At 52.1% G+C, this 27990-nt stretch overlaps 1 protein-coding gene across 1 annotated transcript in view; it reads left to right on the top strand.

Moving 5' to 3' along the window:
- The window catches only part of VAV3 (vav guanine nucleotide exchange factor 3), a 254195-nt gene extending 230918 nt beyond the window's left edge, over positions 1–23277 (top strand). The window contains exons 23-27 of the mRNA XM_028502809.2: positions 1833–1949; positions 2512–2599; positions 9723–9852; positions 20388–20539; positions 21180–23277. Of these exons, the coding sequence (XP_028358610.1) occupies positions 1833–1949; positions 2512–2599; positions 9723–9852; positions 20388–20539; positions 21180–21221 (529 nt within the window). The 3' untranslated portion in view covers positions 21222–23277. The remainder of the gene's footprint in view (positions 1–1832; positions 1950–2511; positions 2600–9722; positions 9853–20387; positions 20540–21179) is intronic.
- The last annotated feature ends 4713 nt before the right edge of the window (positions 23278–27990 follow it).

The following is a 27990-nucleotide window of genomic DNA, read 5'->3' as shown; positions in this document are numbered from 1 at the left end:
CGTGTGTGAGGGGCGGCGTCTGCGACCGGAAGCAGATGTGCGGGATCCAGAGTGGCTGTGATCGTCACGTGACGATGCCTAGCACGTGCTGACCCCTTCGTTTAACTCTGCGTTGCTAACGTCGCCATAGGGAGGGCTTGTTTTGTTCTTTCTGCAGACGAGGAAACAAAGCTTCGGGCCGTGCAGCTTGTAAGTTAGAGCCAGGAGTCCAAGCCGTGCCCTCCGTGCAAAGCTGCACTGCTTGTCAAAGGGAAAAAGTGGGCCTATCTTCTTATTTGTATCGGTGTCCCTGAATTTTGTGTTTGTTTCATCTTAAAACGGCTGCATCTACTTGCATTCTCTTGCTAGTGAAGTGTACGCATACCAGTTAGATATGAGGACATGCACAGGAGTGAGGTATTCCACAAGGCTCAGTACCAGTTCAGCTCGTAAGTGTGGCGAACGCCTGAGCTGTCTGACGTTTGTAGGACGGTCAGGCCCTTTTCTGTTGTATAACCATAGCAACAGAAAATGCCCGGGATCCCGTGACGGGAACAACGGAGTGGAGAGTGAGCGATGCAGGACGTCCTTTAGACAGACCCATGGGTCTGAGACAACCTCTCTCTAAACCCGAGGGCCGAGAAGGGCGGGTGTTGCTAGAGAATGTTCTCCAGGCAGGAACACAGTCTCCGAAAAGGCTCTGAGACCGGAAGGAGCTTGGGGAATGTTGGGGGCTGGTGGAGAAGAGGTTGTAAGAGCGAGGACTAAAGAGGAAGGTGTGAGTCGGATCAGACCAGGCACGGACAGTCCGTGTGTCGTCATAGCTGTGCTTTTCACCCACGGCGCCGTCTGCATAAAATGCCCTCAGCTCAGCTCTTCTTTCTTCACGGAAAGCTCACCTGTCCTCTTCCAAGCAGCTTTTGCTGAGTGCTCACTGTGTCTATTTTAAATAAATATTTAGTGTATAGTAGAGGTATAGTGTAGTATAGTAGAGTATTTACATGTGTCTACATGTAAACCAGAACACGTTTCCTGGAACATTAATTCATGAATAACTTCGAAAGAGAGCCAGTCTAAGCATAAAACTGTTTTCTTTTATCTTTTATTATCTCACATGTCTGATATATTTTGTCAGTGAAGGCTAACTAGGCCTGTATGTGCTGTAGAGGGTCACTAGAGACTGCTTTAACATTGAATGTGTGCCTTTCATTATTATAGTTATTGGTATGGAATTTGAATAGTCTAAGCCAACAACGTAGTTTATGAAGAACTGAGTTCAGGTTTTGAAAAAATCTTCTAAACCATATTTTTACTTAGTACTGCTAATTGCTTAAGACAATGGCTTATCAAACGTGTGGACTACAAGAATTAATCTTATATCCAGAAAAATAATCGAAATTGTTACTAGACTTTTCTTGGAAAGAGATGTTCAAAGTCGATTTCATTCCATAGTGTACTTAGAAAAGGTGACGTTTTGGGGCTGTGTGTGAGTGTGCCGTTGTGTGTGCGTCTTACACGGGGCCGTCCCTCCTTGAACTCCCTACCACACTCTTTCTAACCCAGTGCCCATTGGCTCCTCTCTGTCTCACTTGTTTATCTGACAAGTATTTTCTAGGTGCTTCCTGTGGACTAAGCAGTGTTCTCTCTACTCTTGTTAGCTGTGTAGTGCTTGGGAGAGTTTAAGGACGCTTCTCTGCATTATTATTTTTTTAAAAAGCAATGTCATGAGTTGGTACAGCGGCCAAAAGAGCTCAGATCTGCCACTAAATTAAAACCCTGACAGATGCTTATTTTTAGCCTCTGCTCCCCTCCAGGTACAGTACGCAACCGTTCTGTGTGACCGTTTCTCACAGGTATGCCGGAGCCATGGAGAGATTGCAGGCGGAGACCGAACTTATCAACAGGGTCAACAGCACCTACCTGGTGAGGCACCGGACCAAAGAGTCAGGGGAGTACGCGATCAGCATTAAGTAAGTAGGACGGGGGCTTTCACGGAAATAGATGTCCTGTTTGCGGAGCTGCGCAGACCACCGGACGCACGCAATGCCCAAGTGGAGGACCGGGGTTCTAATTCCCGGGGACATGAGGCCTCCAGCCAGACAGTTCATTCATACTCAAAAGCATCTATTAGAAAACCAGTATTCAGTGTGATAGGCTGCTGATTGGCCTATTAGATCTCTTTCATAATGTTGGTGACTTGGTGTGCGTATGTTTTTAATACATTCCAAGAGTATAAATTACTAGATTTTGTTTTATTTTGTTTTTCTATATTCACCAATGGAACTTGCTAAATGGATGGGGCACAATGGTTGGTCAAATGTAATCTCCCTTCTCACTTCGAATATTGGTTGTATCTTCAGCCAGTCTAGTAAATATATTTTGTTAATTAGCTGTCACTGATGTATTGGCATAGGTATATATTTTGTCTTCCGAATTAATTCCCGTAACGTTATTGGGGCATGCCCTCCGGTAATTATTGATTTCTACTGATTAAGAACACATTTATATTCATAAGTTATTCATTGCCCACAGGTACAATAATGAAGCAAAGCACATCAAGATTGTAGCCAGAGACGGCTTATTTCACATTGCAGAAAATAGAAAATTTAAAAGTTTAATGGTAAGCATTGATTAGTTCTTTTCAATCTGTGTCCTTTATTTTTCTCTTATTAGAAAGGTCAGTTTAATTCTATAGTTTCCTGGAAAGTCTGCTCACTGTAAAGTTGTTTCAAGAAAATCATACTATAAATTTGCAGCAGATCCTGAAAATGCCACTTTTAAGAATTCCAGCAGTTTTATATTGCCTTAGTCATGGTTTTCATTGTAAGTGAAGTTTGAAAGTTTTGTTATTAGTTTTAGAAGATTTTGTTTCTTTATTTTTAGAGAGAGGGGAAGGGAGGGGAAAAGAGAGGGAGAGAAACATTGATGTGAGAGAGACATTGATCCATTGCCTCTTGTACTCACTCCACCTGAGGACTGAACCCACAACCCAGGCATTTGTCTTGACCAGGAATCGAACCAGCAACCTTTTGCTTTGCAGGACAATGCCCAACCCACTGAGCCAGACTGGTCAGGGCAGGTTTGCAAGCTTTAGATAATATTTCAGAGTCTACACTATTAATGACTCAGTAACAGGCAAATTCAAATGCAGCCAGCTTTCAGTTATCCATGAGCTTTGCCTTGTGTTTGATGAAACTCAGCAAATGTTTAACGGGCGTCTCTGGCCTCCCCTTCCTTCCTCTGCCTCTGTCTCCTCATTCAGGTGGAGGAAGGTGTTCAAAATTATAACATAAAAGTTGCAATTGTAATTGGTAAAACACTTCTTACATTCAGGTTTATTTCATACAAAATGCAATATAATGTCACATAGAGATTCTTCTTTTGCTATATTATGAATTATCTGTGTTCTTCTTCATTACCTTGTACAATTCAACATTAGCAAGGCAACATTTTTACCACGCAACAATCTCGTAGGAACTTTAAATTGAAGTAGTATATTGTTACTATGAAAAAAAGATTGCTTTTGCTTTACCTGAAGAAAGATTATTTTATTAATTTTAAAAATTTACATAATTACCAGAATGGTTTGCGTGACACAGCTATAACCTGGCAACCGAGGAGCATAGACTGGAATGTGTGTGCGTGGACAATGACGACGTCACTGTACCAGTCAGTGGGGGTGGGGCGGTATAGATGCCACTGAGTGAGCATGTGCACTGCAGCCGTTGTATTCCAAATGACTGAGCAGATAGAGCAACGAATCTGCATCAGAGTTTGCATTAAGCTTGGACAGTCCTCCATGGAAACTATTCGGGTGATTTAGAAGGTCACAGCTATGAGCAGCTGGCGATTGGCAGCTTCATCACGACAACATGCCTGCTCATGCATCACATCTTGTGCAGAGTTTTTTTGAGAAACATCAAATCACCCAGGTGACTCAGCCCCTCTACAGCCCAGATTTGGCACCCTGTGAATTCTGGCTTTTCCCAAACTCAGGTCACCTTTGAAAGGGGAGAGATCTCAGATTTCAGAGCATCGATGTGATTCAGGAAAAGACAACCGGGCAGCAGATGGCGGCTGGGGGAACTGTGTGAGGTCCCGAGGTACCTACTTCGAAGGGGACTGAGGTGTCATTTCCTATGTGCAGTGTTTCTTATATCTTATATCTTCTTCAATAAATGTCATATGAAATGGGTGGATACTTTCTGGACTTCGTTAACTTTATGTATAAACAATGCGTATATCTCATTATATTGTATATGCATTGCTGGGAGTAAAAAAGTTCATATTTCCTTAAAAGTGGTCTCAAGCCTGTTTGTCGAGTTTCTTTAGATAATGACGAATTTGGATACAGGACATGAGATGCATTTGCAGTGCTCCGCTGAGCACTTTGAGGAACATCAGGAAGAGCCACTCATTGACTGAACCATCAATCAAATGACACAGAACTGCAGCCTCCCGGAAAACATCTCGAAGCACTTTGCGGACGTTAACACCAAAGTTAAACGGAGAGCAAGAGAGCCTTACAGAGTGCGCCAGCCCGAAAGCCGTATCTGAAAACCTGGAACTACTTCAGGACACGGTGTTTTTAAGAAAGCGAAGCATCCCACGTTGAAAGAAAAGCAAGAAAGCTCTCTGGACATGAACATCACGTTCCCCATTCAGAGGCGAAGGCTGGGCAGCAAGACCACATCCTGGAAAACGTAAACTCAGTCAAGTTGGGGCCAGAGATCCAGGCATCCTGGCTGCAGGCAGCGACTTACCTTCCTTGGGAACAGAGACACCTGGACCCGAGCTTCTCCCTGACGTGAAGACCTGGGGGGGCAGGTGGCAAAGGGACGTGCAAACAGTGAGCGACAGCCCCAGCCGAGCCGTGGTCAAAGCCTGCAGGGGGCGGGGGTCTCCTCCTCACCGCAAGCCCCCCCCCCCCCCCCCGCTTGAGTCTGTGCCTGCGGCGGGACGCCTGCGGGTGGTAGTGGGGCTGCCCCACGGTGTCCCAGCTCAGACGAGGCTTCAGAAAAATTGTGTCGGGCCGAAGATGGCTTCCCGACTTGTTGACTTGGAAAGTAACGAGAAGCACTCCCATCACAGAAGACAAGCGAAGAGGATGAAAGGTGTCGTTGCTGGGAGGGGCCAAACCATTCAGCTTGGTGTCACCCGGGTTCAGCTCAAGAGAGTCCTGCGGCAGCCAAGGCGCAATGCGAGAAGCCAGTCATCCCGCAGCGACCTGATGGGCGGACGTGGATCCTGGTTGCTATCTGCATAAGGAGGAGCAGAGACCCGGAATTCAAATTATTTCTACCAGAGAGCAGTGAGGGTTTCTGCAGTGGTGTTCCGGAAAGGGGATTAAGAGGGCTTGTCACACTCAAACGCGCTACCCTTACGTGGTAGGTGCAAAGCATCAGACGTGCCGCTGCTGGGGACCCGTGACTATTGTTTTTTCCTCTGCGCCTGGGACCTTCTGTAAGGAAGCGCACAGCACAGTGGGTTCAAGGGAGGGGATTACACCTCAATAGCAGCCCTGGTGTGGCTCAGTGGGTTAAGCGCCGGACTGCAAACTGAAAGGTCGCTGGTTCAATTCCTGGTCAGGGCACATGCCTGGGTTGTGGGCCAGGTCCCTCCCTGGCTGGGGGTGTGCATTCATAGGCATAACTACTTTTCAGCCAAGGACAGACCTCACGTATGACGGTGGTCCCATAACATTACAACGGAGCTGACAAAGTCCTGTCACGTAACGTGGTAGCCACCCTAATGTCGTCATGCTGCAGATGACTCACGGGTCTGGTGGTGCATGTGCAAAGAAACTAGTGTGCTGCCAGCCGTGTAAAAAGTACTGTGCGTACACGGTGCTCGATAGTGACAAGGAACGACTCTGTTACTAGTTCAAGTACATACTATACTTTTAAGCATTATTTTAGAGTGCACTCTTTCTACTTATTAAAGAAAAAGAAGTCGGCTGTGTAACTGGGCGCTGGGTTGCTCTGGGTTGCCCCGGCAGCAGCCTCCTGCGTTGTCTCTCGATGGCGGCCCAGCCTGGTGCGTGATTTAATCTCACGGTGGCGCCTGCTCGTTAGCGTGATGAAATCGCCCGAAGGCTGCGTTTCTGAGAAGGTGTCCATCATTAAGTGACTCATGACTGTAACTGTAAGAGAAAAGAAAGATAAGGAACTGGAACCCTCAGCCTTAGAAAAACACCGTTGCCGGGTCGAGCAGATAGCTGCGAAAAGCGATGCCGTGACAAGATAGCTGAACTTGTCTGGAGCTGCCCGGGCTCCACGGTTCTGTTCGCGTGTTGCACACTTTCACAGCGAGTCCTTCCCATGTGAAACCACCGTGTTTTTGCAGAATTCAGACAGGACTCTGCACCCCTTAAGATGTTCTCTAATGAGTACCTCCGTCTGAGCCAGGAGCCTCCCCATGGTGCTGTCCTGGGAACCTCACCTAGGAAAGGCTGCGCCAGGGAGGGTGGCTCCCGTCAGTGACCAGCCCCTTTGGGAGGGGGTGGCAGGTTCATCAGTGCGGCAACGCCAGGGGCCTCTCTGAGCCAGGATCACCCAGCTTCGCGCAGCTTCCCTTTCTCACGTTCGTGTCCGATAGCCCAGTTCCCACCGTAGGCAGGGTGTGTGGTTTGGAGTGGTCGTTTCTTCGGCATAGTTCACTCTCTGCCCATCTTTGGCGGTAGAGTTATATTCTTCTCCCTGTGAAACTCCTTAGGGCCTGGAATTAAATTTTAATTCGGAGAGGACGTAGAACAGAAGCAGGCTCCAGAACTGGTTTTCAGTTAGCCAGTTCCTCAAAGGGCAGATTGGCCTTGGGTGGTTGAGACACTTTTTTTTTCCCTTGGGCTTCCGTAATGTGGGGAATCACAAATTTGTGTTTTTCCGAGTCAGGAAATTCAAATTCTAAATGAATTTCTGTATCCAGATGACAAGACATTAAGTTCGTTCTAATTGTCATGTATGCCACACAATCCGTGTCCAGATGCTGTCTATAACTCATCTCCATTGCCCGTTGCCTTGGAAACTGGCAGGGCTGGCTCTCGTTATTTTTTTGGAGAGACCTGAATTGCTGGTACCTCCGTGTCGGCGTGAGATAAGGAGAGCCGAGCCGTTGCTTTTGTTTAGAGTGTTCTTATTTACTTGTAGTACCTGAAGGTCAATGGCCGCTAAAGCAGGGGTGGATTAGACTAAAACACGGAAGGCACAGGGGCATCCATTGGAAAGATCCACGGTGGCACCGTGTAATTCCAGCTCATTAGAATCACGAGGGAAGACTCACCCTCGGAAGACTGTGAAATGGAACTGAAGTCCACCGCCTGCGTGTAGTGAAGCGGTGAAGAGCGTTTTGCAGCTTACTCCTTCACAGGATCCTCGGGCTCCTGGCCAACGCGGCAAAAACTTGGATTCACACTAATTCACAATACACATGACATTTGTATTGCCTATAACAAACTTTCGCAGAAGTTCAACATTACTGGCTCATTACTCTCAGGTTTATTTTTGTATTTTTACTGAAAAAGCCATTTTGCTCTGTCGAAGTCACATGCCCGAGAGAACAGCCCCCAACAACATGTGCATCATCATCATCACCATGTACACACATGCACAGCTCTTTTGGAGACCTTACTAAATGTTCCCTCTCATTTAAAATTTTGTATGTAGCAGTATCGGTCTCTAGAATTTAATTCTGAACCTTGCCTTTGCAAACCATGTTAAAAAATCACCAAAATACAAATGCCTCATTCTGATCATTCAGACCATTTTGAGAATATACACATTTCTATCTGGTATTTTGTCTCCCTCCTCCTCCTTCTCCTCCTTCTTCCTTTTAAGTGGGCCAGATTCCAAATTCCCTTGCTTCACGAAGGATCCCTGTAATCTGGGTCCAAGGAAGGGAGAAATAGATATATTTTTAAGTGACAGATACAACGTGTGTAAAAGCACAGCACCTCAGGTCTAAGCCAACAACGTTCCTGGCCCATCACGGACTCTTAGCCAATGCTCCTCCCCTGTATTCTCCCGCCTTGCGGACTTACATTTATTTGCCAGGTGCTATTTGCTAATCGTGTGATGCAGTTAGGAGCACAGCGTTGGAAGCAGACACCAGCTGCACGACTGTGCACACCCTGACTGACCCCCCAGAGACGTGAGCATCAGTGGGGACAAGGACCGTCTGTCGTTCACCGTGCGGAGATGTGAGAAGCTGCAGAGAGGCCTGGTCGGGGGAGGGCAGCAGCTCTCAGGACGGTCACCTGCACCAGGCGCTTCGTCCCTTTTTACTGTGACCTGTGAAACTGCTCGTTGCCTCCGTTTGACAGACGTAGGCACCGAACAATGTCCATTTGCTTTCTCCTGTGTTCCAGCCCAGCCCCAGGGCCTTGCGTCTGGGCACGTGGTCCTCGTGGCCTCTCGTCCGTCCCCAGCCTGAACACTCTGCTTGCAACAGTGCTCTCCCCCTTCCTGGCTCTTCCCACCTCACACGCTCCCCGGTGTGAGCTGAGCCGTCTCCATCCCGTGGCCTTCTCTTGTCCTCCAGGAAGGACGTGCGGCAGGGAGTTCTGGCCTGCCTTTGACCTTGCACAGTCCCTCACTTTCTTCCAAGGCTGAGAACTCCGAGAGAGGGTCGGCCCCGTCTTCCTAATCTTCGTGACCCCTTGACCTCCCCACACCATGCATTTCACAGCTCATCTGCGTTCGGCCATGAATGATTAATGTATCATTGGTGATTCTTTTTTTCTTCTCCCGGCGATTTTCGGCCCGATTGATTTGCTTTGGGAACTTTGACCATCACTACTGAAGGGAGATAGTGAGTTGGTATCGGGTGGTTTTTAGAAGAAATGAGTTGACTTTTATACTGTTTTATAGCCATTGTGCAGCAATGGAAGCAACAAGTAATTCAGTTAAAAGGGATTTTGCTTTGCTGTTCATTTCAGGTGTTTGTAAGAGATGTGATATCTATAGTACTCATCTGATAATAATATGCATTTTGTCCATTATGAAGCCATTATTATTTAATCTCTGTTTCAAGTAGAGGGACTCAGGTTTGTGCAGAATCTATGAAACCAGCATCTCAAAAGAAATTCCCTGAAATTTCGGTAGGGAAGATGGTGGGAAGTTATTAGATTAGGCTTGGATGTATTTAGGACAAATTCTGTATTAGAGGAAATTGGAAGCCACCGCGTCATTGACCTCCGCGAGCACCAGAGGGCGGGCAGAGTCGTGAGTCGGGCGCTTGCACTCAGCGTAAGCCTGAAGCAATGCCAAGTAGCATGTGCGGTTTATCAGCCTTGGTTTGCCATGGAAAACTATGTTGACAATCCCGTTTGTTTCTTCTGTAATGTGGAGAGAAAAATGCAGGAAGCTAGAAATTGCTATATATTCAGCAAACAGCTGTTCCCTTTATTTTTTCCCAGAAAGGCAAGTATTTCATAAATAAGAACAATAATTACTGTTCCGACACCGAGGTTCAGTATGGTTTCTTTCCATTGACTGCATCTGACGGGAGATGAGCAGGATGCTCTCCACCCGTGAGTAACAACAGGGGAGCCCACGCTGCAAATGGCCTGAGCGACCAAGGCAGTCATTAGGCAGGTGTGGCGTATGTGCAGATCAGTATTTACTTGTCCGTCGACTTACGGAAAATTTAGCGTTAAATCGATCGTCCTTGTACATCTGTTTGTCAAGCCCGTGTGTTTGAGAGCAGACCCTTATTAAAAATTATCTTCTATTCTTCTCACCCCAAAGGAGCTTGTGGAGTACTACAAGCATCATTCCCTCAAGGAAGGGTTCAGAACCTTAGACACGACTCTCCAGTTTCCGTACAAGGAGCCAGAACACTCAGCGGGACAGAGAGGCAGCAGAGCGGGCAACAGCTGTGAGTATTGTCATCGGGAACGCGATTCGCTGTCACTTGCGTGGAGGCACAATCCCACGGAACATCCTCATTCCAGAGTTTGAAATAGAAACCAGTGAAGATGCTAATGCGTTTAGCAAGGGATTTTTCTTGCTGGGCAGACTCAGACAGGCCGACAGGTTTGTGACCATTTCGAGATAAGGTTCTTTGGGCCAGACTAAAAATCACGTGTGCGTTCAGAAATCCATCAGAAATGTGCAGGTGGGTTAATATGCAGGTTTTGGGTTTTTTTTTTCAGTGATTTTTACAGTAGTCAGACTCTTTTTCAAGATTTTTATTTATTTATTTTCAGAGAGGGGAGGGAGGGAGATAGAGAGAGAGAAACATCAATGTGAGGTTGCTGGGGGTCATGGCCTGCAACCCAGGCATGTGCCCTGACTGGGAATCGAACCTGCGACACTTTGGTTTGCAGCCCACGCTCAATCCACTGAGCTACGCCAGCCAGGGCACCAGACTTTTTTTTAATTTACACGTGTTTGTGGTCCTAAGGCTGTTGGAGTAACGGTATTTAAGCCAGGCCAGTGCCTGGCTTTTCTGACCTAGCCTACCATCCCCCGTCTCCTTACGATTGTGTTTCAAAGATCTCCTTTGGAATCATGTCTCCTTTGATGCCAGTATGTCTAAAAGTACGTACACATTAGCCACTCTCTCTCAGAACGAGCACCGAGCTGGCACCGTTCATCGAAGGTTAGCACACAGACCAAGAGCGGGTTGTAGCCGGAGTGTGAGTTCAAGGCACAGACTTTTTTCTCATCGCCGTCTAATGCCACATAATCTCCCCGGAGGTGGATGGAGCTCGTAGGGAGACCATCGCGATGAAAAATTTCGGGGATAAAACGTGATTTCATTCTCTTATTTTGATATCTTTCTTTTTTAAATAAAACTGTTTTGGAGGAGAAATGAATACAGTTTTATGACTCTTAGAATCCTTAGCCTAAGCAAAACTGGATTTTCCAGAGGCATCTCCAAAGAGAATTTACACCACTGCAGTAGAACTTGAACTTCTTTCCCCGCTAACAGCAGAAACGGACAGAGAAACAGGGAATGCTCACAGCTCTGGCGACATCGGTGGGATTTCATACCCTTCGCATCAGTAAAAATGCTGGCAATTTGTCACGTCAGCCGACGGGTGTGTGCTGTATTTGAGTACCTTAATAGCTGTTCTCTTCACAAGGATTTGTGATAAATAATCACACTCGTGCAAAGCAGAGCGTGCTTTAGGTGGAAACCTTGTCCGCCCATTAAGTTACCTTTCTGTTTTTCAGCCCAGTGTTACTCAGTTATCTTAGGTTCTCATGCAGGTTGAGGAGTTTCTTATTCTTATATTGAGACGATGTCACTCTAAAGTGACCGGGAAAAAGCGAGCTGGTACTCCAGTCAGCAGCAGTGGCCCAGTGGTCCGCACGCCAAGGTCACACCACCGTGCCGATGGATGGGATTATAACCTCAGGTCAAGTCTGTGATATGGCCCAGTGCCTTTTTTACTTGATGCTAACTCTGCACAGAGTAGGTGTTTTCTCCAACAGTGGGTGTTTTATCAGCACGAAACACAGTGGGTATTTTACAAGCACCACAAGGGTTCTGCGGGTCCCCTGAGGGGCTGTCTGTGGAGCGCTCAGCCGGGCGCCCGTGCGAGGCGAACACTCAGCAAAAACATCAGCCGCTGCTCACGCTGCCTCTCCAGCCTCTGCTGCCGCCTCTCACTCCTCTTCTAGCACGGAAAACGTTTTCCTGTATTCATCAGAGCTTGATAAAATTACTAATTTTGACTCCTAGTGATGAACACCTTTTCTTTCATGATTTTAAAAATCTACCTTGCTTATCTCAAGTTCGGATGAAGGGCCAGCCTTTCACCGAAACGCCCTTCTGTGCTCGTCCGGCAGTGGGAGGAAGGAAGCACTCCATGGTCCGTACAAAACGCACGTGCGAGATGTCCTTATAGCCCTTCCCTCTGCTAGGTGTCCCCAGAGATAGCTTTGACCAGAGGCGTTCCCTGGGCACAATGGCTGGGAGGGTGGCACTGGCAAGGACACCCACTGCTCCCCAGAGGCGGCAGAGCAGGCGAGCTGCCACCTAGAGCCACCCTGTGTGCCGGGGAGAGGTCGAGATCGACGTTCCCACTCCAGGAACCTGCTGTTGACGGTTCTGTGTCTCAGAGGACTCGGCACCCTCGCCCCGGAAGCGGAAGTCCCGGAACACTGGGGAGGAGACTGCTGGCTTCGGGCTAGTCCAGGCCAGAACACTCGGGGGCAGGCCACCAGCTCGTTTTCAGATTAGTAAAATATGATACAATTTTGACGGAACTCCCGTCTGCCAATGGGGGAAAAACACATAGAAATATGTTGATTAGAATTAAACAGGAGGCCAGAGTGTCGGGCAGGGGGCAGATAGCGCTACAAAGTTAGGAGCCCACTGTGGGCAAGGCTGTGAGACTTTATTTTTTGCTTGTGGAGTGACTTGAGTGTTTCCAAGAGAGAAGACAAAGAGAGAAAGAAGGAAGCGAGAGCAGAGACAGGTCTCGGGGGGGCCGGAAGGTATTGGGGTTCCCTAGGGCCTGCAGTGGCTTTGTGGGAGACACTGGGCCCTATCCAGGGCTCTGGAAGAACCCCGGGACTGTCCCAGATGGCCCTGGCAAGCCTGTCCTGGACGCTGGTGGGCCCGAGGGGCTTGTGCACGCGCAGGGCACCGAGCTGCCTGGTTGCCTTTCTTGTTCCACAGTGAGTGTGTCCCCACACACCAAAAGGCTGCAGGTTCGATTCCTGCTCAGGGCACATGTCTGGGTTGCGGGTTCGATCCTCAGTCTGGGCGTGTACAGGAGGCAATCGATGAATGTTTCTCTCTCTCTTTCCCTCCTTGCCTGCCTTCCTCTCTATGAAAAAACAGCCCTTGGCTGAGGATAAATAAATACATAAATAAATAAAGGCTCCTCACTGGCTGCTCTGTGAGGAGGGGCTGGGGAGGGGGCACGTCCAGAAAAGAGAGGAGTGGGGAGGCGCCTGCCAGTGTCCCCTGGAGGCGTGATGGTGGCGTCAGTGATAGTGGGTCAGTAGAGTGGCAGCGTTCAGTGTATCCTGGAGGACAGACCGACTGGATAAAGGAACTGGGGTAGGACTAGTACAGGTATGATACGGAAGGACTTTCCTGGGACGCTGGCCCATGGGGAAGCCACCGATGGACCGGGAAACAGGAAAGGTGGCATGCCCAGTTTTGTACACGGTTCTCTCGGTACCTGTGACTGCTCCACGGTCCAGTAGGCGGCTGGCACAGAGGAGAGTGGCTGGGTCGCAGGCCAAGCTTCAGGAGTCATTAACACTTCATTTCGTAGTTTACCTGTAGTGTGGTGTGTATAGAGGTTTAACTACTTTTTTTTTTAAAGATTTTATTTATTTATTTTTAGAGAGGGAAGGGAGGGAGATAGAGAGAGAGAGAGAGAGAAACATCAATGTGCGGTTGCTGGCGGTTATGGCCTGCAACCCAGGCATGTACCCTGACTGGGAATCGAACCTGGGACACTTTGGTTCCTAGCCCGTGCTCAATCCACTGAGCTACGCCAGCCAGGGCTGAGGTTTAACTATTTCTTTTGAAATACCGAAATGACAGCAAAACTAGAGGCGACAGGTAGTCATTGATTCATACTTTTTAAAGACGATATGGTAAACACCGTGTTCTTCCTCTTCTAACTGACGCATGTCTGTGTCGTGTGGCTCTGCCTCCCTGGTCAAGTCTCAGAACGGAGTGACACTCGGCAATGACTTGCTGACGGCTTCCCCTCCCAATGTATTTGCACGACAGTGGACTGCTGGTGATGAGAGAATCCTAGTCCTTCGGATTTCACTTGGAAATAATTAGTTCCCAAGGAGCGATGTTGTCATGAAACTATGGGCCACTTACTTGCTAAGGCTCCAGGAACGTCACCCTGCTTGCATGCAAGGAATCAGACACGGGAGTCACCAGAGAGAGCTTCCTGCATGGGGGGGGGGGGGTCTTGCCAAGCCAGGTTCTCTGCTGTCTGTGACTAGGAGTCAAAAGTGTTGGAGCAAAGATGGGAGGACTTAATGAAAGCATGCAGTCTGCAAGTGACTGCTTCAATGTAAAAGATCTCAACATTGGTTTAATATCGTCTCCATGGGTACAGCCATCAAGGAAAGACTTCTCAAAGCAGCCTCCCAAACTAATGCAAAGTGCTAGCAGGCAGACCGTCTGTGACATTAGGTGGTGACATGAATATTAGGCCGGGAGATAAGAGTCTCTTAAGGATTCCTGTCTGAATGTCACCGTTACTCAGCTATTTCCAATGCTTACATTATGTCTTCATAGAGTAGGAGGGGGTCTGAGGAAGAAAACACGTGTAGAAACAGGTGGATACATTCTCAGTGTGGCTATAAATAGGTTTCGCAGGTTAAGCCCTTCTGCACAGCGTGTGGATCAAATACCTTATCCTGACATTGCTTACGTCTACATTTAAGTGCACACTTTCCTAGGGCAGCGCGTTATCTGATCCTCTTGTCTCCGTGGGTGCTGGCATTTCAATGCTCCGCTGCCAGCTCGGGAGAGGGAAGCGCCCGAAGGCAGGGGAAATTGATATCTGGGATGAGCGGCGACGATAAGTCACGCTACGCCGTGTAGAAAAGTAGAAAGCATCCCGACCGATCCTTAAAAATATGTGGCTGACAGCAACATTCTGGGTGGCAGGAGAGACTGATTGAGCTTCTACTCCGAGGACGATTCCTCGGGCACACAGTGCGGTCCATGCCGGGAGACCTATGGTATTTCCCAGCCGGCCAGCGTCTCAGAAAACATCACTGTTAGCGTGGGAATATCGTTGACAGATTACGGCTCTCAGGGACCCCGGAGAATAAAACCCGAGCATAACTCACGTTCTTTCCTGTGCGTTGTGCCAGCTTGTGCTGGAAGTCTCCTCGAGCAGTTGACTGAGCAAAAGGTGAGCGAAGCCCGTAGGAGGGGAGACCTCAGGAGCTTGCACAGTTACATGCCCTGCCGAGGTCCTGGGCCGTTCAGCAGCTCAGCGCTGGGCCGCGTGCTCAGTGGGAACGCAGTGGCAGTGTGAGAGCTGGCCTGGCTCTCGGCCTGGAGATGTGGCGTACAGGGGCAGGGGAGGCCACGGGGCAGCAGAGCCGAGGCGTGTGCCATGATGTGAGTGCCCAGGGGGTGACTAGAAAGGACAGAGAGGGGACAGGTGTCTGGACTGATCAGGGAGGGGTTGAGGAAGGGACCCGAGCTGAGCGTTGGTGACAAGGAGCTTCAGGTTAGGAGAGGGACGGTGAAAGAGCAGCATTCCAGAAGGAGCAGAGGTTTGGAGTTGAGAATGAAGCCGAGGGCCTCAGGGGGTCTTAGGAAGCCGCTCTGGATGAGAAGACTTTGTACGGGACCGTGACCAGAGATGTGGTTGGAAAAGCAGGATGTGGCCAGACTGTGACGAGTCACGGAATTCAGGTGAAGGGTTTGGATTTCATGATTTAGGAAAAGGAACGATGAACCCGTGTTTGCCGGGAGCAGCTGAGAAGCAGCATTTAGCACGGGACGGAAGAAGGCCAAAGGCCAGAAGGCCGGCGGGGAGGCCGTGCCCTGAGTTTGCAAGGGTGGTTTGCGAGGGGAACGCAGAGGACGCTTTTGGAAAGGACAGAACGGAGGGGGATCGAGCTGGATCGTGGGAGGAAGCTGCGCTTCCGGACAAGCTTGGTTTCGACAAGTTAAATCCTGGATGGTGGCCGAACCTCACTGCAGGGTCTCAAAGACATCTGAGCCCACAGGCTGGAATGCAGGTGAGGGGGCACAGGCCTGTCCCAAATCTGTTCCGTCTTTTGGGGGGGAAGTTCCATGTAGAGTTAAGCCAAGGCCTGACCATGGGAAAATAGCTACCCTTTAGTTAAGATGATGATATTCTAGACAAGATTTAAGAAGACTCTAATGGCAGCCACCGGACATGCATGCCCACGCCCATAGCCTTTTAGGGCAGCACCTTAAAACTAAGAACCTGCCGCAGAGGGTCAAGTCCTTTGCTGAAGCGCGGCCCATGTTACTCCAGGAGCGTTAGATACTTTAAGATTACAGGCAGACGATCTATCTACTGTATCTCCCTATTGCTGAGATTGTTTAAATTGTACTTTAATTGTGCTTTTATTGATTTCTTATTTCTTCCTTCTAGAGCAAACTTATCTCTTGTTACCTCTCAGACTCTTGGTCTGAATTGCCTTCATTAGAAATTAGAAGAGAAATACAGTCTTCTCTGATCACTCTGTGGGTCAGATAGTCCCGGGAGGAGAGAACGGACACTGAGAAAACAGCTGGGAGAGGAGTCCCGCACCTGCCGGAGCAGCGTGTGGAACGGGGCAGGGGGGTCTGGTTCACGTTCTCGCAGATGCGGGGCAGGAAGGAGTCTCGTCCGCAGGTTTTCTGCCGCTGAGGGAGTTCGGGGGGCGCCCTTCTCCTCGTTAAGTTAGAGGGGGTGCCCCCTCCTCTCTCTGCCAGTGGGCGTATCGTGACCTCGGGGAAATGAAAAGGCGCCGGTCACATTATAGGGCAGTAAGTGGATCGGACAGGCTGTAGCGTTGGTTGTAATAGCGCGGACCGCTGCATTTTACAGTACAACAGGGCACTGTGGACGTACAATGGATTGGAAGGGAATCTTGGTTATCAGCGAGGACACACTTCAGAGGAGGTTGAAGGAAGCACGTGAGGCTTCCTGGGAAGAGTGTCACGGATGTGTCAGTGCCACCCGAGGGCTCCAAGGTCCATGTCCAAGGACAAGTGAACTACCCTCCTGCTGTCTCTAGGCCAGTGGGGTTGGGTGGTCTCTGGGAGCCCCCTTAGAGCTCCTGCCATTCTGAAGGGTCCCCAGAACCTCCTCCTGACAGGTATGCTGACTTGGGAACAATTTGGTGGCTTTCACGTTGAGCAGTGACCTGGAAAGACGTGAGCTAGATTGGGTTCCACGGACTTCTTCCCGGTCTCCTCACCTTCCCCCCATTTTTGGCCACAGAGGCTTTTTGTTACGGTGCCGATAGGTCTAGGTGCAAGGACCAGAACCCCCCCGAGCCATGAACAGGAGAGACATTTATGCCTCCTTCCCATGAAGGCCTTCCAGCAGTGAGGCCAGGGCCGTGGGGCACGGCGGGTCCCCCGAAGTCTTCAGTGCCCCAGGCTCGCCCAAGCTCACGCTCACCCATCCCTGCAGCGAGGCCTTCCTCCTCCCGGACTAAGGTGGCAGCTCCCACACTCCGGACAGTGGGACAGGGTGAAGACCACAAAGGCGGGCAGGGCAAAGGCGTGTGCCCGCTGCCCTGAGGGAAAGGTACCAGAGGCTGCTTTTGACACACCCGCTTCCAGCCCGATGGCGAGAACTTGGCCTTGCTTCTGGGTGAGCAGAGCCCAGACAGATAATCTTCCACATGGTTGAAGGGGAACATGAACTGGGAGAAAGATTATAACCACGCCCCCACTTCCCATGGCAGTGGCACCGTGGTATCGGCGGGTGGCCCTCTGTCACTGCCGCTGGAGGCACCCGAAGCCGAGTGGTGGGTGCAGAGCTGCGGAGAGCCCCGGCCCTGGCATCACAGCTCCTGGGCATGACTCTCGCAGCCATAAAGGCGGAATAGTGTGAGTGCCTTCCGCCTTGAGCTGTTGTGACCAATCAATGAAATGCGGTGCGTAAGCCACCGAGTGTGCCATTTAGCACTTGTGAACCATCTGATAACTGTTAGCTCTTCTGAAACGTCAGGTGAAAAGCGGTCAAGCATCCAAGTGCATTTAACTTTTCTCTACACCCCTACAGTTTGGGGGACAGGCCTGCTTTCTCTCCCAGACGTGATGAGCTTCAGAGTGGCGTGTGTTTCATTTCTGGAAGCCAGCTAGCCTGTGCACGCGAGGTTGGGGTGGGCGTGTATCCTACCAGCTCTGGACGGATGTGTGACGTCCTTGAATTTTCCATGGGCCACAGGTGTTTCATTGACACCACCCTGCGGGCTCCGCTCTTACTTCTTTATATCGGTTTTGAGGGGAGGCGGTTCCCCCGGTGGGAACCGCGAGCGCCGCCTGCAGGAGACGGCCGTCCTTGGATGGAGGCGTCCAGGTGGCTGCGTGGAGGGAGTGAGACGCTGCACCCGCCCGCCAAGGGGTGGATGGCCCCGAACTGCCGCACGGACGCCAGTCAGAAGGTGGAAGCCTGCTTGCCCGTCGTTTAGAAACGCTGACGAGGAGCGAAGGGAGCGAAAGCGATGCTCCATGTCCCAATGTCGATGTGACAATTTTCTTCTGATCATAGGCAACAGAATAGCCGCGTTGAGATGGTTTTTGCCGATGCCTAAATGTTGTTTTGCTTCTCTCTCTCTCTCTTTCCCGAAGCCCCTTCTTTGTTCTGTGGGTTTTCTCTGGCCACCCCTCCAGAGTACAGCTTTGTCCCTCCCTCCTCCACTCCCTTCTGGTCAGGTACTGCTTCACTGCTTTCTGTGTCTTTCGAACTTGCTTCTGTTTGCAAAAAATACACACATATATATACCCGGCCTTCTCTGTATGGCTTCTCATGTAGCTACATCTCCTCACAAACGGTCGCTAGAGTCCCATTCGCACCGTGTACCCCTCCCCTCTGTCACAGAGTCACTGTGTGTCATGACATTTCATTGCTCCGGGTTCTGTGTGTGCTCCCGTGACATGTCCCAGCGAGACGGTTTCTGTTCCATCTGTGGGGGAGGCGGGGAAGGGCCGGGAGCTGAGCGTGGGGCGGGGGAGGGGAAGGCGCGAGATACCCTCCCGGACCATTCGTTTCCTTCAGGGTCAGACGTTTTGGTTGAGAACAGTCAGTGTCTAGGTCTTCCCACCAAGAAAATAATTAGAACCCAAATCCCAACTTGGTCTGCCAACGTGAGCAGAATCTAGTAGCGGTTGCTTTGAGGGACAACTAGGCCCTTTGCTTCTTGCACGGGCATTTTGGTCTTGATTTCTGCCATTAGCTGGAGCACTTGGTGGTTGTTCAGGTGACATGCAGGAGAGTATACTACGGCCAAAGTATGTTTCCTTGCAGGTTTTAAAAAATGAGCCTCGAAGTCCCGATGGACTCTTGGAATAATCTAGAACCAGAAGGGTGTTAGAAGTCACCTAGTGCAGACCTCTCATTGTGCAGGCGAGAAAAATGGGGCTGCGGGAACCTCAGAGACCCGGGCAAGGCCTCGCAGTTCAGCCGACAAGTGGCTTTTCCCACTGCAAAGCTATTTTTATGTTCGCCCGCCTATGTAGGAGGGGTGCCCCGCAACGGGGCAGCATTCAGTGAGAAACCCATTAAAGTGGTTTTTGTCCAAGCAGTAAAAATAAAATGACCTATTTCCACTCCCGGAACAGTTCTGAAGTCTACAGCACTGCTATTCATTTATCTCATGATTGACACCTGGAGAGTAAAAAAAAATGTCTGTCATTGCAAAGCTGTGACTTAGGGGCCGGAGACCCCTGTCCCCACGTGGGCAGGCCCTGCCAGGGTGACCCAGGCCACCGCCCCGGCTGCCCGAGCTCGGGGACTGCTCAGCACCCCGAGGGAGGTGTTCCCTCTATGTTTCCTTTCCTTCTGCGGAAGGCTCTCCGGCCCCCGGTGAGTGATTCTCAGAATCACTGAACCTGTCATTGAAAACACTGTAGAACCCAGAGAACAACAGGTAGAGAAGTGAATGTGGCACGTGCCGTGAAACACGGGAGCCGGGCAGACACGCTCGGCCCGAGTGCCGTTCTCCTCCTTTCGAGGCAGCGAGGGCGGGGAGTACGTTAGGTAGCTCCCACCATTGGAACAGAAATCGGAGACGGGAGAGGGAGCCCTGGCATCATCTTAGATTGTCACGCACTCCTGGGAGGCGGAGAGCAGAGCAACGGTGTTTGTGTGGTTTTGTGTGAAACCTGGTGCAGGCTTCTTCGCGTAAGTGAGATTGCAATATGGACAAAACAGTCAGTGAGGTTACCCCCAAATGGTTTTAATAATAACATTTTAAAATGCCTAGCTGGGGGAGGAAAATGCCATTTAACTAGAAGTGATCAATGGAGACTTTCTGAGAGAAAAAAAAAATACATGGGTTGTTTTGACTCTTGAGTCAAAAAGGTTATGGATAAAAACGGAATTGTAGAGCTTTTTACCGTAGCGGTGCCCGTTGTAAACAGGTTGCTGTGTCATCAGTAGGACATTGATGCGAGTTGTTTTAGATTCTGCCTCATTCAACAGTAACTTAAACATCAACCTCTAGAAAAACCCAGTCACCCCTATTTTGAAGTCACGAAGAGGGTGGAAACAGGACCGTAGTGTGTAGACTTCAGGAAGTGAACTTGACCCCACCCGATGGAGTCCAAACGGCCGCTCTGCTGCCTGCTCCCGAGCTCCCCCGCAGTGTCGCTGGTCCGTAGTGCGGTCATGGCTGTGCACTCCGATAGCATCGCTCACGTCCGGGAACGCCCCCCGGCCTGTCACCCGGCCCCTCCCTCACCAGGCCCCCACCGTGTCTCCGCAGTGCTGAGCCCGAAAGTGCTGGGCATCGCCGTGGCGCGCTATGACTTCTGCGCCCGGGACATGCGCGAGCTGTCCCTGCTGAAAGGCGACGTGGTGAAGATCTACACCAAGATGAGCGGCAACGGCTGGTGGAGAGGGGAGGTGAATGGCAAGGTGAGCCGTCCCTCTCGGGGGCTTGTGGCCGAGAGTGCGGGGGGCTGGGCAGCTGCCGGCCGCACGGTGGTGCTGGGGGTGGTGCTGGGGAGCAGGCCTCTACCCCAGAGCTCCGGAGGTCCCTGCCCATCGAGGCCCTCAGGGAAGACACATGGAATGAAGGTGATAGTGGCACAAATGAAGTTTGCTTGGGTGAGCGTGGGGGCCGCTTGTTGGGACAGGGGCCGAGGGGCATCTTCTGAGTCCTTCAGCCTCCGCGCATGCACTTGCTGGGGAGTACAGCACATCTCTAAGGGCTGCTGGGCTCCGCTGGAAGGGCTGGGGCCTGGACCTCCGTCTGCACGTCCTGTCCCGTCCTGTCCCATCCTGTCCTGTTCCACAGCAGAAACAGGAGCCCTTGAACTCTAGAGCCCTGGGGCCTACCTCATTTACATATTTACTGGCGTGCCAGCCAATGGGAGCTTCATTTCAGCGTATTTCACTGCTCCGTTTCTGTCGCTCTCTCGGGCTCTTCACCTACTACGGGCACCAGACTCCCGGGGAACCGGGATGTTAAGGAAACAAAATGCCCTGTTTGTGGGCCCCCTGGCAGTGCCCGATGCAAAGTCACGTTGCTCTGTTGGTTGCTTGTCTCTCGCAGGTGGGCTGGTTCCCGTCCACGTACGTGGAGATGGACGAGTAGATGCTGACCCGTGTGGCACCGGCGCCAGAGACCCAGACAAGGGGCCAGCGAAGCGGGCACAGCACTGTGATGGAACCAGAGTGCTGCAGAAGCTGTGTCTCCGGCTGTCCCGCGTCCTCCCTCCTACGTCTCAACGTGGGGTCTGAAAACACTGGTCCTGACAGATGAATGTCTTGCCTGGAGCTGGCCGGGGAACGGCCGACCAGCCAGCCGGTCGTGGTCAGGAACCGGGGCAACGCCAAAAGCTTTTGTTTCCCAAAGACCCCTGCACACACCTGGGCTCACCCTTCTTTCCCCTGCGTCCGGTTGGACCGCCCACCCACCACTGGAAGAGGCATACCCCGTCTTTCTTCTCCCGTGCCCGTCACAGGGTCCCTCTGCGGGACAAAGCAGCAGAGTCTAACTTTGTCCCCCTTCCAGCACAAAGGCAAAGGGGAGCTCCACCCTCCGTGCAGCCCAGCGGAAGGAAGGGTCAGCCGGACACGTCTTGCACGGCCTCCCAGGGTGACTCGTTCATTGCCTGGCACACACTTTTACCTAATTATTCATTCGATATCCTGATCATCTCCGCAGACTGCTTTACAAAAGGAAAGAGCACATCACAGAGAGAGTGGCTTCCGGGGTGCTCTTCACCGCCCGTGTGACTTCCTAGGTGGGGTTCTTTGGGGACCGCGGCACCTCGCCTGGTGACATCACCTTGGCTGGAAGCTGCAGGGAACCCGAGTGAGGGGACAGCACTCACAGAAGCGGGTTCAGGGCTGTAATTCACATGAGGTCACATCACACGGGAGCATCGTCTAGGAACACCCCCATCACCCCCCCGCTTGCCCCCCCCCCCAACCCGCACGGGACACAGTTGCCGGGTTCCCTGTTTCCCCGCAGCAGTCACAGGAGCAGCGGTTTGCTGAGGACTGTGGGAGGAAGTCACAGCTGGGTCCTGGGTGCATTTCCAGGGCTGGAGGGACACTCAGGTGTCCCGGTCTCTTTCTCAGCGGGGGCCCCCAGCTTCTCGCGCAGGGTCTCCCCACCAGCCGGCCCTTTCTGGGGTGTAGTAACCAAGGAAAGATCAGGCTTTGCTGTGGATTTATCTGACCAAACCTTCCCCTCTTATGTGAGGACCTGAAACATGTCCCCCCGGGGTGCTCGGAGTGCCCGGTCCTGCAGTCACCTGAAGGCGCGCACTCGGCCCTCCCCTGATGACATCGGTTTTCCGCAGCCGGGGTCGTGCCCTGACGAGACGCAGTGAGTGGAGGGAACAAGACAGAGCATTAGAAGCATCACCTGGATAGACTTTGGATCGGCCCTGAAGTGAGGGCGGTGGCCCTGCTTACCCCCAAGCCACTCGACCCCCAGACCCTGACAGGCAGCGGCTGCCGCCCCTCCCGTCCCCCAGAGCCCCTGCTGGCTCCGCCTCCCCAGTAGGATCCACGCAGGCCCTTACCTCAGAGCTACGTCAACTGTGATCGTGTGCTAGAGCCATTCCTGTTCTCCAGAACCAGTTGAGTTTCGTTTTGTACGTGTGTAAATGACCACGAGGATGGATTCTGTGAAGCGCTCTGTGCGGCGGGGTCGCGCCCCCACGGAGTGGTCCCGGCGCGGACGCTGCGTCCGGAGTCCTGCCTGCGACTCTGTGTCTGGGCGCTTTGTCTGTTACGTCCGTTTCTGTGGCGACAGCAGCGTCACGCCGGCCGAGACACTCCCGGGCAGGGCGCTGTGGCTGGTGTTTCTCTCGTCGTTGTCTCAGCCACCGGGCTCCCTCCCCTGCGGTGGTGTTTGGTCTCCCCGAGCATTTCATGGGCCCGGGCGGGCGGGGCCCCAGCAGAAGGCCCATCACGCACGCCTTTGTCCGGTGCATACTTTGTACTGGAACCGCAACATGCTGCGGTTCGTGTCGATTTCTGACGCCAAAGACAAGTCAGTGTTCTCCCACGTGCTTTGTCTTGCCTGTTTGCAGCCTCGTGTGATACGGTGAGCTCGAGTGGTGTTTCACTTTGTAATATTTTGTAAATATGTCAATACGATAAATAGTTACCACTTGCATTAAATGGGTCTCTCCGGAGTTGAAGAGTCTTTTCATTGAACGATTCCATAATTCGGCACACAGTAGGCCCCCCTTAGCCATGGGGGGCACGCCCCGAGACCCCCCCCCCGGGGATGCCTGAAACCGCAGAGAGCACCGAACCCAGGCTGCGCTGTGATTTCTCCTGCACACACACCCCGAGTTTACTTTGTCAGTTAGACACGGTACAAGATGAACAATAACTCAATAAAACAGAACAACTAAAATGATACACTGTGACGGAAGTGGCATTGTTATGTGAAGTAAGGGTGACTTGCGCACAGTGCTGTGTCACTGCCACCATTACCTGGTGACCTGGAAGGCCACGGAGAGTGTGACGGTGCCGGGTGGAGATGCTGGACGAAGGGGCAGTTCACAGCCCGGTGAGACGCAGCAGCGCGGCACGAGGTTTCACCGTGGTCCTCTGGGTGGCGCACCACTTAAAACTCGTGTACCGTTTGTTTCCGGACTTCCCGCTTATGTTCCCACCTCGGGGGCCGTGGGGAACTGAAACCATGGGACACGAACCCGGGGCCAAGGGGCGGTCCGCTGGATTCCAGCCCCATAGCAGACAGGGGACGGGAGGCCCTGAGTCTGACCCAGTTGGGTCAGGATTGTTGTCTAAGTTAGGAACCTATAAAATATGCTCAGTAGTCACGGATCACGTGCATTGACAGGCTGACTATGTGCCACACGCTGTTCCGGATGCTGGGTGTGCACCGACTGACAGCAGCCCCGGGAGGCAGAACCCTGTTATCACTATCCCATTTTCCAGATGGAGAAACTGAGGCATTTTGAGAGGGGGGCCATTGATCCCGGATGACACAGCTGGCGAGTGCCAGAGCCGGGCCGTGTGGCCTCAGAGCCGGTGTGACCACTCCCTTGTCCCGCCGTGCCTCGTGGGCCGGGAGGGAGACTCGGGTGTTTCTAAGGTCACACGGCGGAGAAGAACCCGGGGAGCTCACCACCACGGTTCAAACCACTCGAGATCAACGCAGGACTGAGAAAGGTTCTCCTCCTCCTGCCTCCCAGGGAAAAGCTCAGGTGAGGGCTGCCCGGAGGGACTGGTGTCAGACATAGGACTTCTTTTTCTATTTTGATTCAGATTTCGCACAAAAACTAGGGAACTGCTAAATGAGAGAGACACGGAGGCAAGTTTTCGGGCAGAGCGGGCCGTGGGGTCGCATGCAGAGCTGGAGGGGGGCTGGTCCGGGAGAGGGGGCCCCAGCAGACTTCTGAGGACCAGAAGGCCAGCTCCCCCAGCGGCTTCCGAGCTGATGCCCCGCACGACCGTGCTCAGAACCACGACCCCCTTCCTGCAGTAGTGGGGGCCAGCCCTCCCTCCCTTCGCTCGAAGGGCTGGCTCCTGTGGTGTCTTTGTTCCGTCTCGTCTGCATGTCAGCGTGTGGGTCACGTGTAGACCTGGGAGGCCATCGTCACCGCCCTGTCTGATAAGAGGCCAGTTGCACTGCACACTCCCCCTTTATTCGTGAGTTCACACGGACCTCTCTCCTTTGTGACATTCCAGTGTTTTCCCGCCATCAAGTAACTGAAGTAAAACGCGTCAGTAATCAGTCTTTCGGTGTCTTGCTTTGTCCTGTTGAACTTGACCGCTGTGGAGAAGAGTGATCCAAGCGTGGCCAGATGTCGGACTGCATATCTGGGTTCGTGTCCCATCCCGGCCACAGAGGACCCCGCCGTCTGGGGTTGTGACAGCACCCACCGCCCAGGCAGTGGGCTGGGGACCCTAGTGCAGTCATACCCACAGAGCGGGATTGTGAGTGACTTCGAAGGAACTGTCTCTGTCGTCGGGCGGATTTGCTGGCAAATCTGGGTCATTGCCATGTTCATCTTTGAATTCCTTTGGTGTCATTCAGGCTCATGAATTGGGTGAAGGGGCCGAGCTCAGCAGGTTCCGGAGGAGACAGTCTCTCTAGGAAGGAAATTAAGCCGTTTGATGTCACGGGAAGGGTGGGACCTTTAGCATCAATCAGATCCGGGTTCAAACCCCCGCTCTGCCTCTGCCTTCTCCGAGCACCAGTGTCCTCTTCTGCAGTGGGCGGGGGGTGGGGGGCAATGATACAAGTCTGTCACGGAGAATAAACCGTAACACGAGGAAGGTGCCCGGCAAAGGGCCTGGATTCCCTTGTGTTTATGACGATAAAATACCCAGGAGCCCAACTATGTCCTTGCAGCTTTTCCCTTGAACACCAGAGCCAGTGCCGCATGCCCGACACGCGGTTTAACCTGGAGCATTCAAATCGCAGATGGGAAAATGTAGCTGCTCGGGAAGATTAATTAATATGCGCGCCCACAAACAGTCTCGGGAGTTGAATGTAATGGCTCCACGTGGTTTTTACTAGGAAAATGGAATTTTCACTCAGCTCAATCATTGAGCCTTAAGCCCGTTAGTCCCTTTATTTTCTCGCTGAGGCGAGTTTTGTGGAACTGGCTGGCCTTGGACCAGAAATGTTGTTCGGTCACACGGGCAGACTGGAGTCACGAACAAGACCCCAAGTGAAGGTCAGAAAGGAACCCTGTCTCTGGGCAGGTGCCATCGATTGAACGGGATTGGAGGAAATTGTGACCAAAAAAAAAAAAGAACTTTAAAAACGTCTTAGGAAGCACTCCAGACTCTGGCTCTGCTGGAAATTTCTGGAATTTCTGGGCACAGTGCAGCTACCATGACACAGGTGTTGAGAGGCCCCGGTGCAGACATGGGAGGCACACTCAGGTCCCTGATGCTGGGGTGCACGCTGACCCCCCGGGGCAGGGGGCCATGACCCCCAGCAAGGCTGGCGTGTCCAGCCATCGTCGGCCGGCAGAGCCCAGCGACCCCCGGCAAAGCGTGTGCGGTGTCGTCTCTGCGAACGCAGGCGTGAGCTGGTGCACTCAGCTACTTCCACCCTCGCTCCCCGGGGTTGTGGAATCCTGTTTCCTCCATGGCTCACAGAGAAGTTCAGGGGCTGCGTCAAGGCGTAGAGGTGTTCGAGTGCACCTGCGCTGACTGTGGCAGCGAACTCTGCCCGGGCGTGTCCCCGGTGAATTATCTGCACGACCACTCCCAGCTGGAAGAGGCACCAGGGTGGTCTGGGGCCTGCCTTCGTCTCCCTGGTGACCTTCGCACCTGGCTGCTGGCTCTCGAGGAGGTCAGAGCGTGCCTGCGGGGTGGATTCCTGTGTGGGGACCCAGGGCACTGACTGCAGACTTCGTGGCTGAGCAGCTAACGGTGCTCGGACCTCGGAGTCTGACAGCTGAGTCCGTGCAGGTGGCTGCAGCTGAGCTCCAGAAGCCCCAGCCTCCGGTGGCGGCTGGAGGCCGGCTGGTGCCTGGCTGGGGTCGGGACACAGCCTCTCCCTCTGAATGAACTGCTCTGCACGGGTGCCTCTGGGCTGCGCCCGCCCCCTTGGCCTCACCCGCAGTGCGCTTCAGTTGCTGCCGCTTCCCTCCCACGGCGGCAGCAACACAGACGATCTCCATTCAGCGTGTCTTTTCCTCCTGCCAACGACCATCAGAAACATCCCTTCCTCTGCAGCACACGGCACAGAGACTTCTGACATGCCTCATCTTGTCGGGTTCGGAGCCGCCCAACCCAGAGAGGCAGGCGGGGTCACGCTGTTCTTCCCATTTGACAGATGAGGACACTGAGGCTTGGTGAGAGGGACCGGCTTGGCCAGGTCACCCAGACTGGAACTCTGGGCCAAGCAGAGGCTCACGCCCAGGTGTCCTGGCTCCGAGTCAAATGTGTGCCCTTTGCATTCATCGCTGCTGCTGCGGTGCCCGGGAGCTTCTGGTTTTTAAAGGACTGTTTCCATCACCCCCAACACCTTTCTTCGGGGAATCGTTCAGGGTCGCTGCTGCCTGCTCTGAGGGCAGCGGCTCAAATCCCAGGCCGGCGGACCTGTGACTGGGTCACAGTCCTTGCACCCTCGGCTGTCGGCTGGGTCAGTGCGTGTGAGTTGCGTCAGTAAACCTGATGATGACTCAGGAGTCTACAGGGAATGAATGCTTTGGGGTTTTCTAGTGATCCGATGACCTCAGAAAGGGAAAGGTTTCCTTTTCAGTGATAATTTAGGCTTTCTCTCTGCTTTTCATTTGGATATTTTCTTTTCAATCCTCACCCAAGGATATGTTTTTAAATTCTTTTTTAATTTTAGAAAGAGAGAGAAACATCAATGTGAGACACATCAGTGTGAGAAAGAAACATTGATCGGTTGCCTACCATACATGCCGGACTGGGGATCGAACCGGCAACCTGTTGATAGGAATGTGCCCTGACCAGGGATCGAACTCACAACCTTTCGGTGTATGGGGTGATGCTCCAACCGAGTCACCCGGCCAGGACTTGGATTTTTTTTTTTTGTTCTTTGTGCTCATAACGTGCAGGCAGTCTGGTAGGTGTTTGGTGTACGATCTCCTTCAATCCCCAGGAGAACTCGTCAGAGATAGGTATTTTCCTGTCCTCATCATGAAGACTCTAGTCTGGGCTGAGTTCCACGCTGGGGCTGGTGAGTGGGTCGACTCGACCTTCTCGTCGACGGAGCAGCGTGGACCGACGGGTGAGGCCTCAGGACCGGCTGGTCTGGCCCCACCCCTTACCAGCTCCGTGGCCTGGGCAGTGGCTGACATTTCTTGCACCTCAGTTCCTCCGCAGTTAAAAGGAGGTGCTGATCACTCCTGTTTCAGAGGGTTTTACGAGGATTAAATGAG

Source organism: Phyllostomus discolor, chromosome 14 (genome assembly GCF_004126475.2).
Source record: "Phyllostomus discolor isolate MPI-MPIP mPhyDis1 chromosome 14, mPhyDis1.pri.v3, whole genome shotgun sequence".
NCBI lineage: Eukaryota > Metazoa > Chordata > Mammalia > Chiroptera > Phyllostomidae > Phyllostomus > Phyllostomus discolor.
This window is presented reverse-complemented; position numbering and strand designations above follow the sequence as displayed.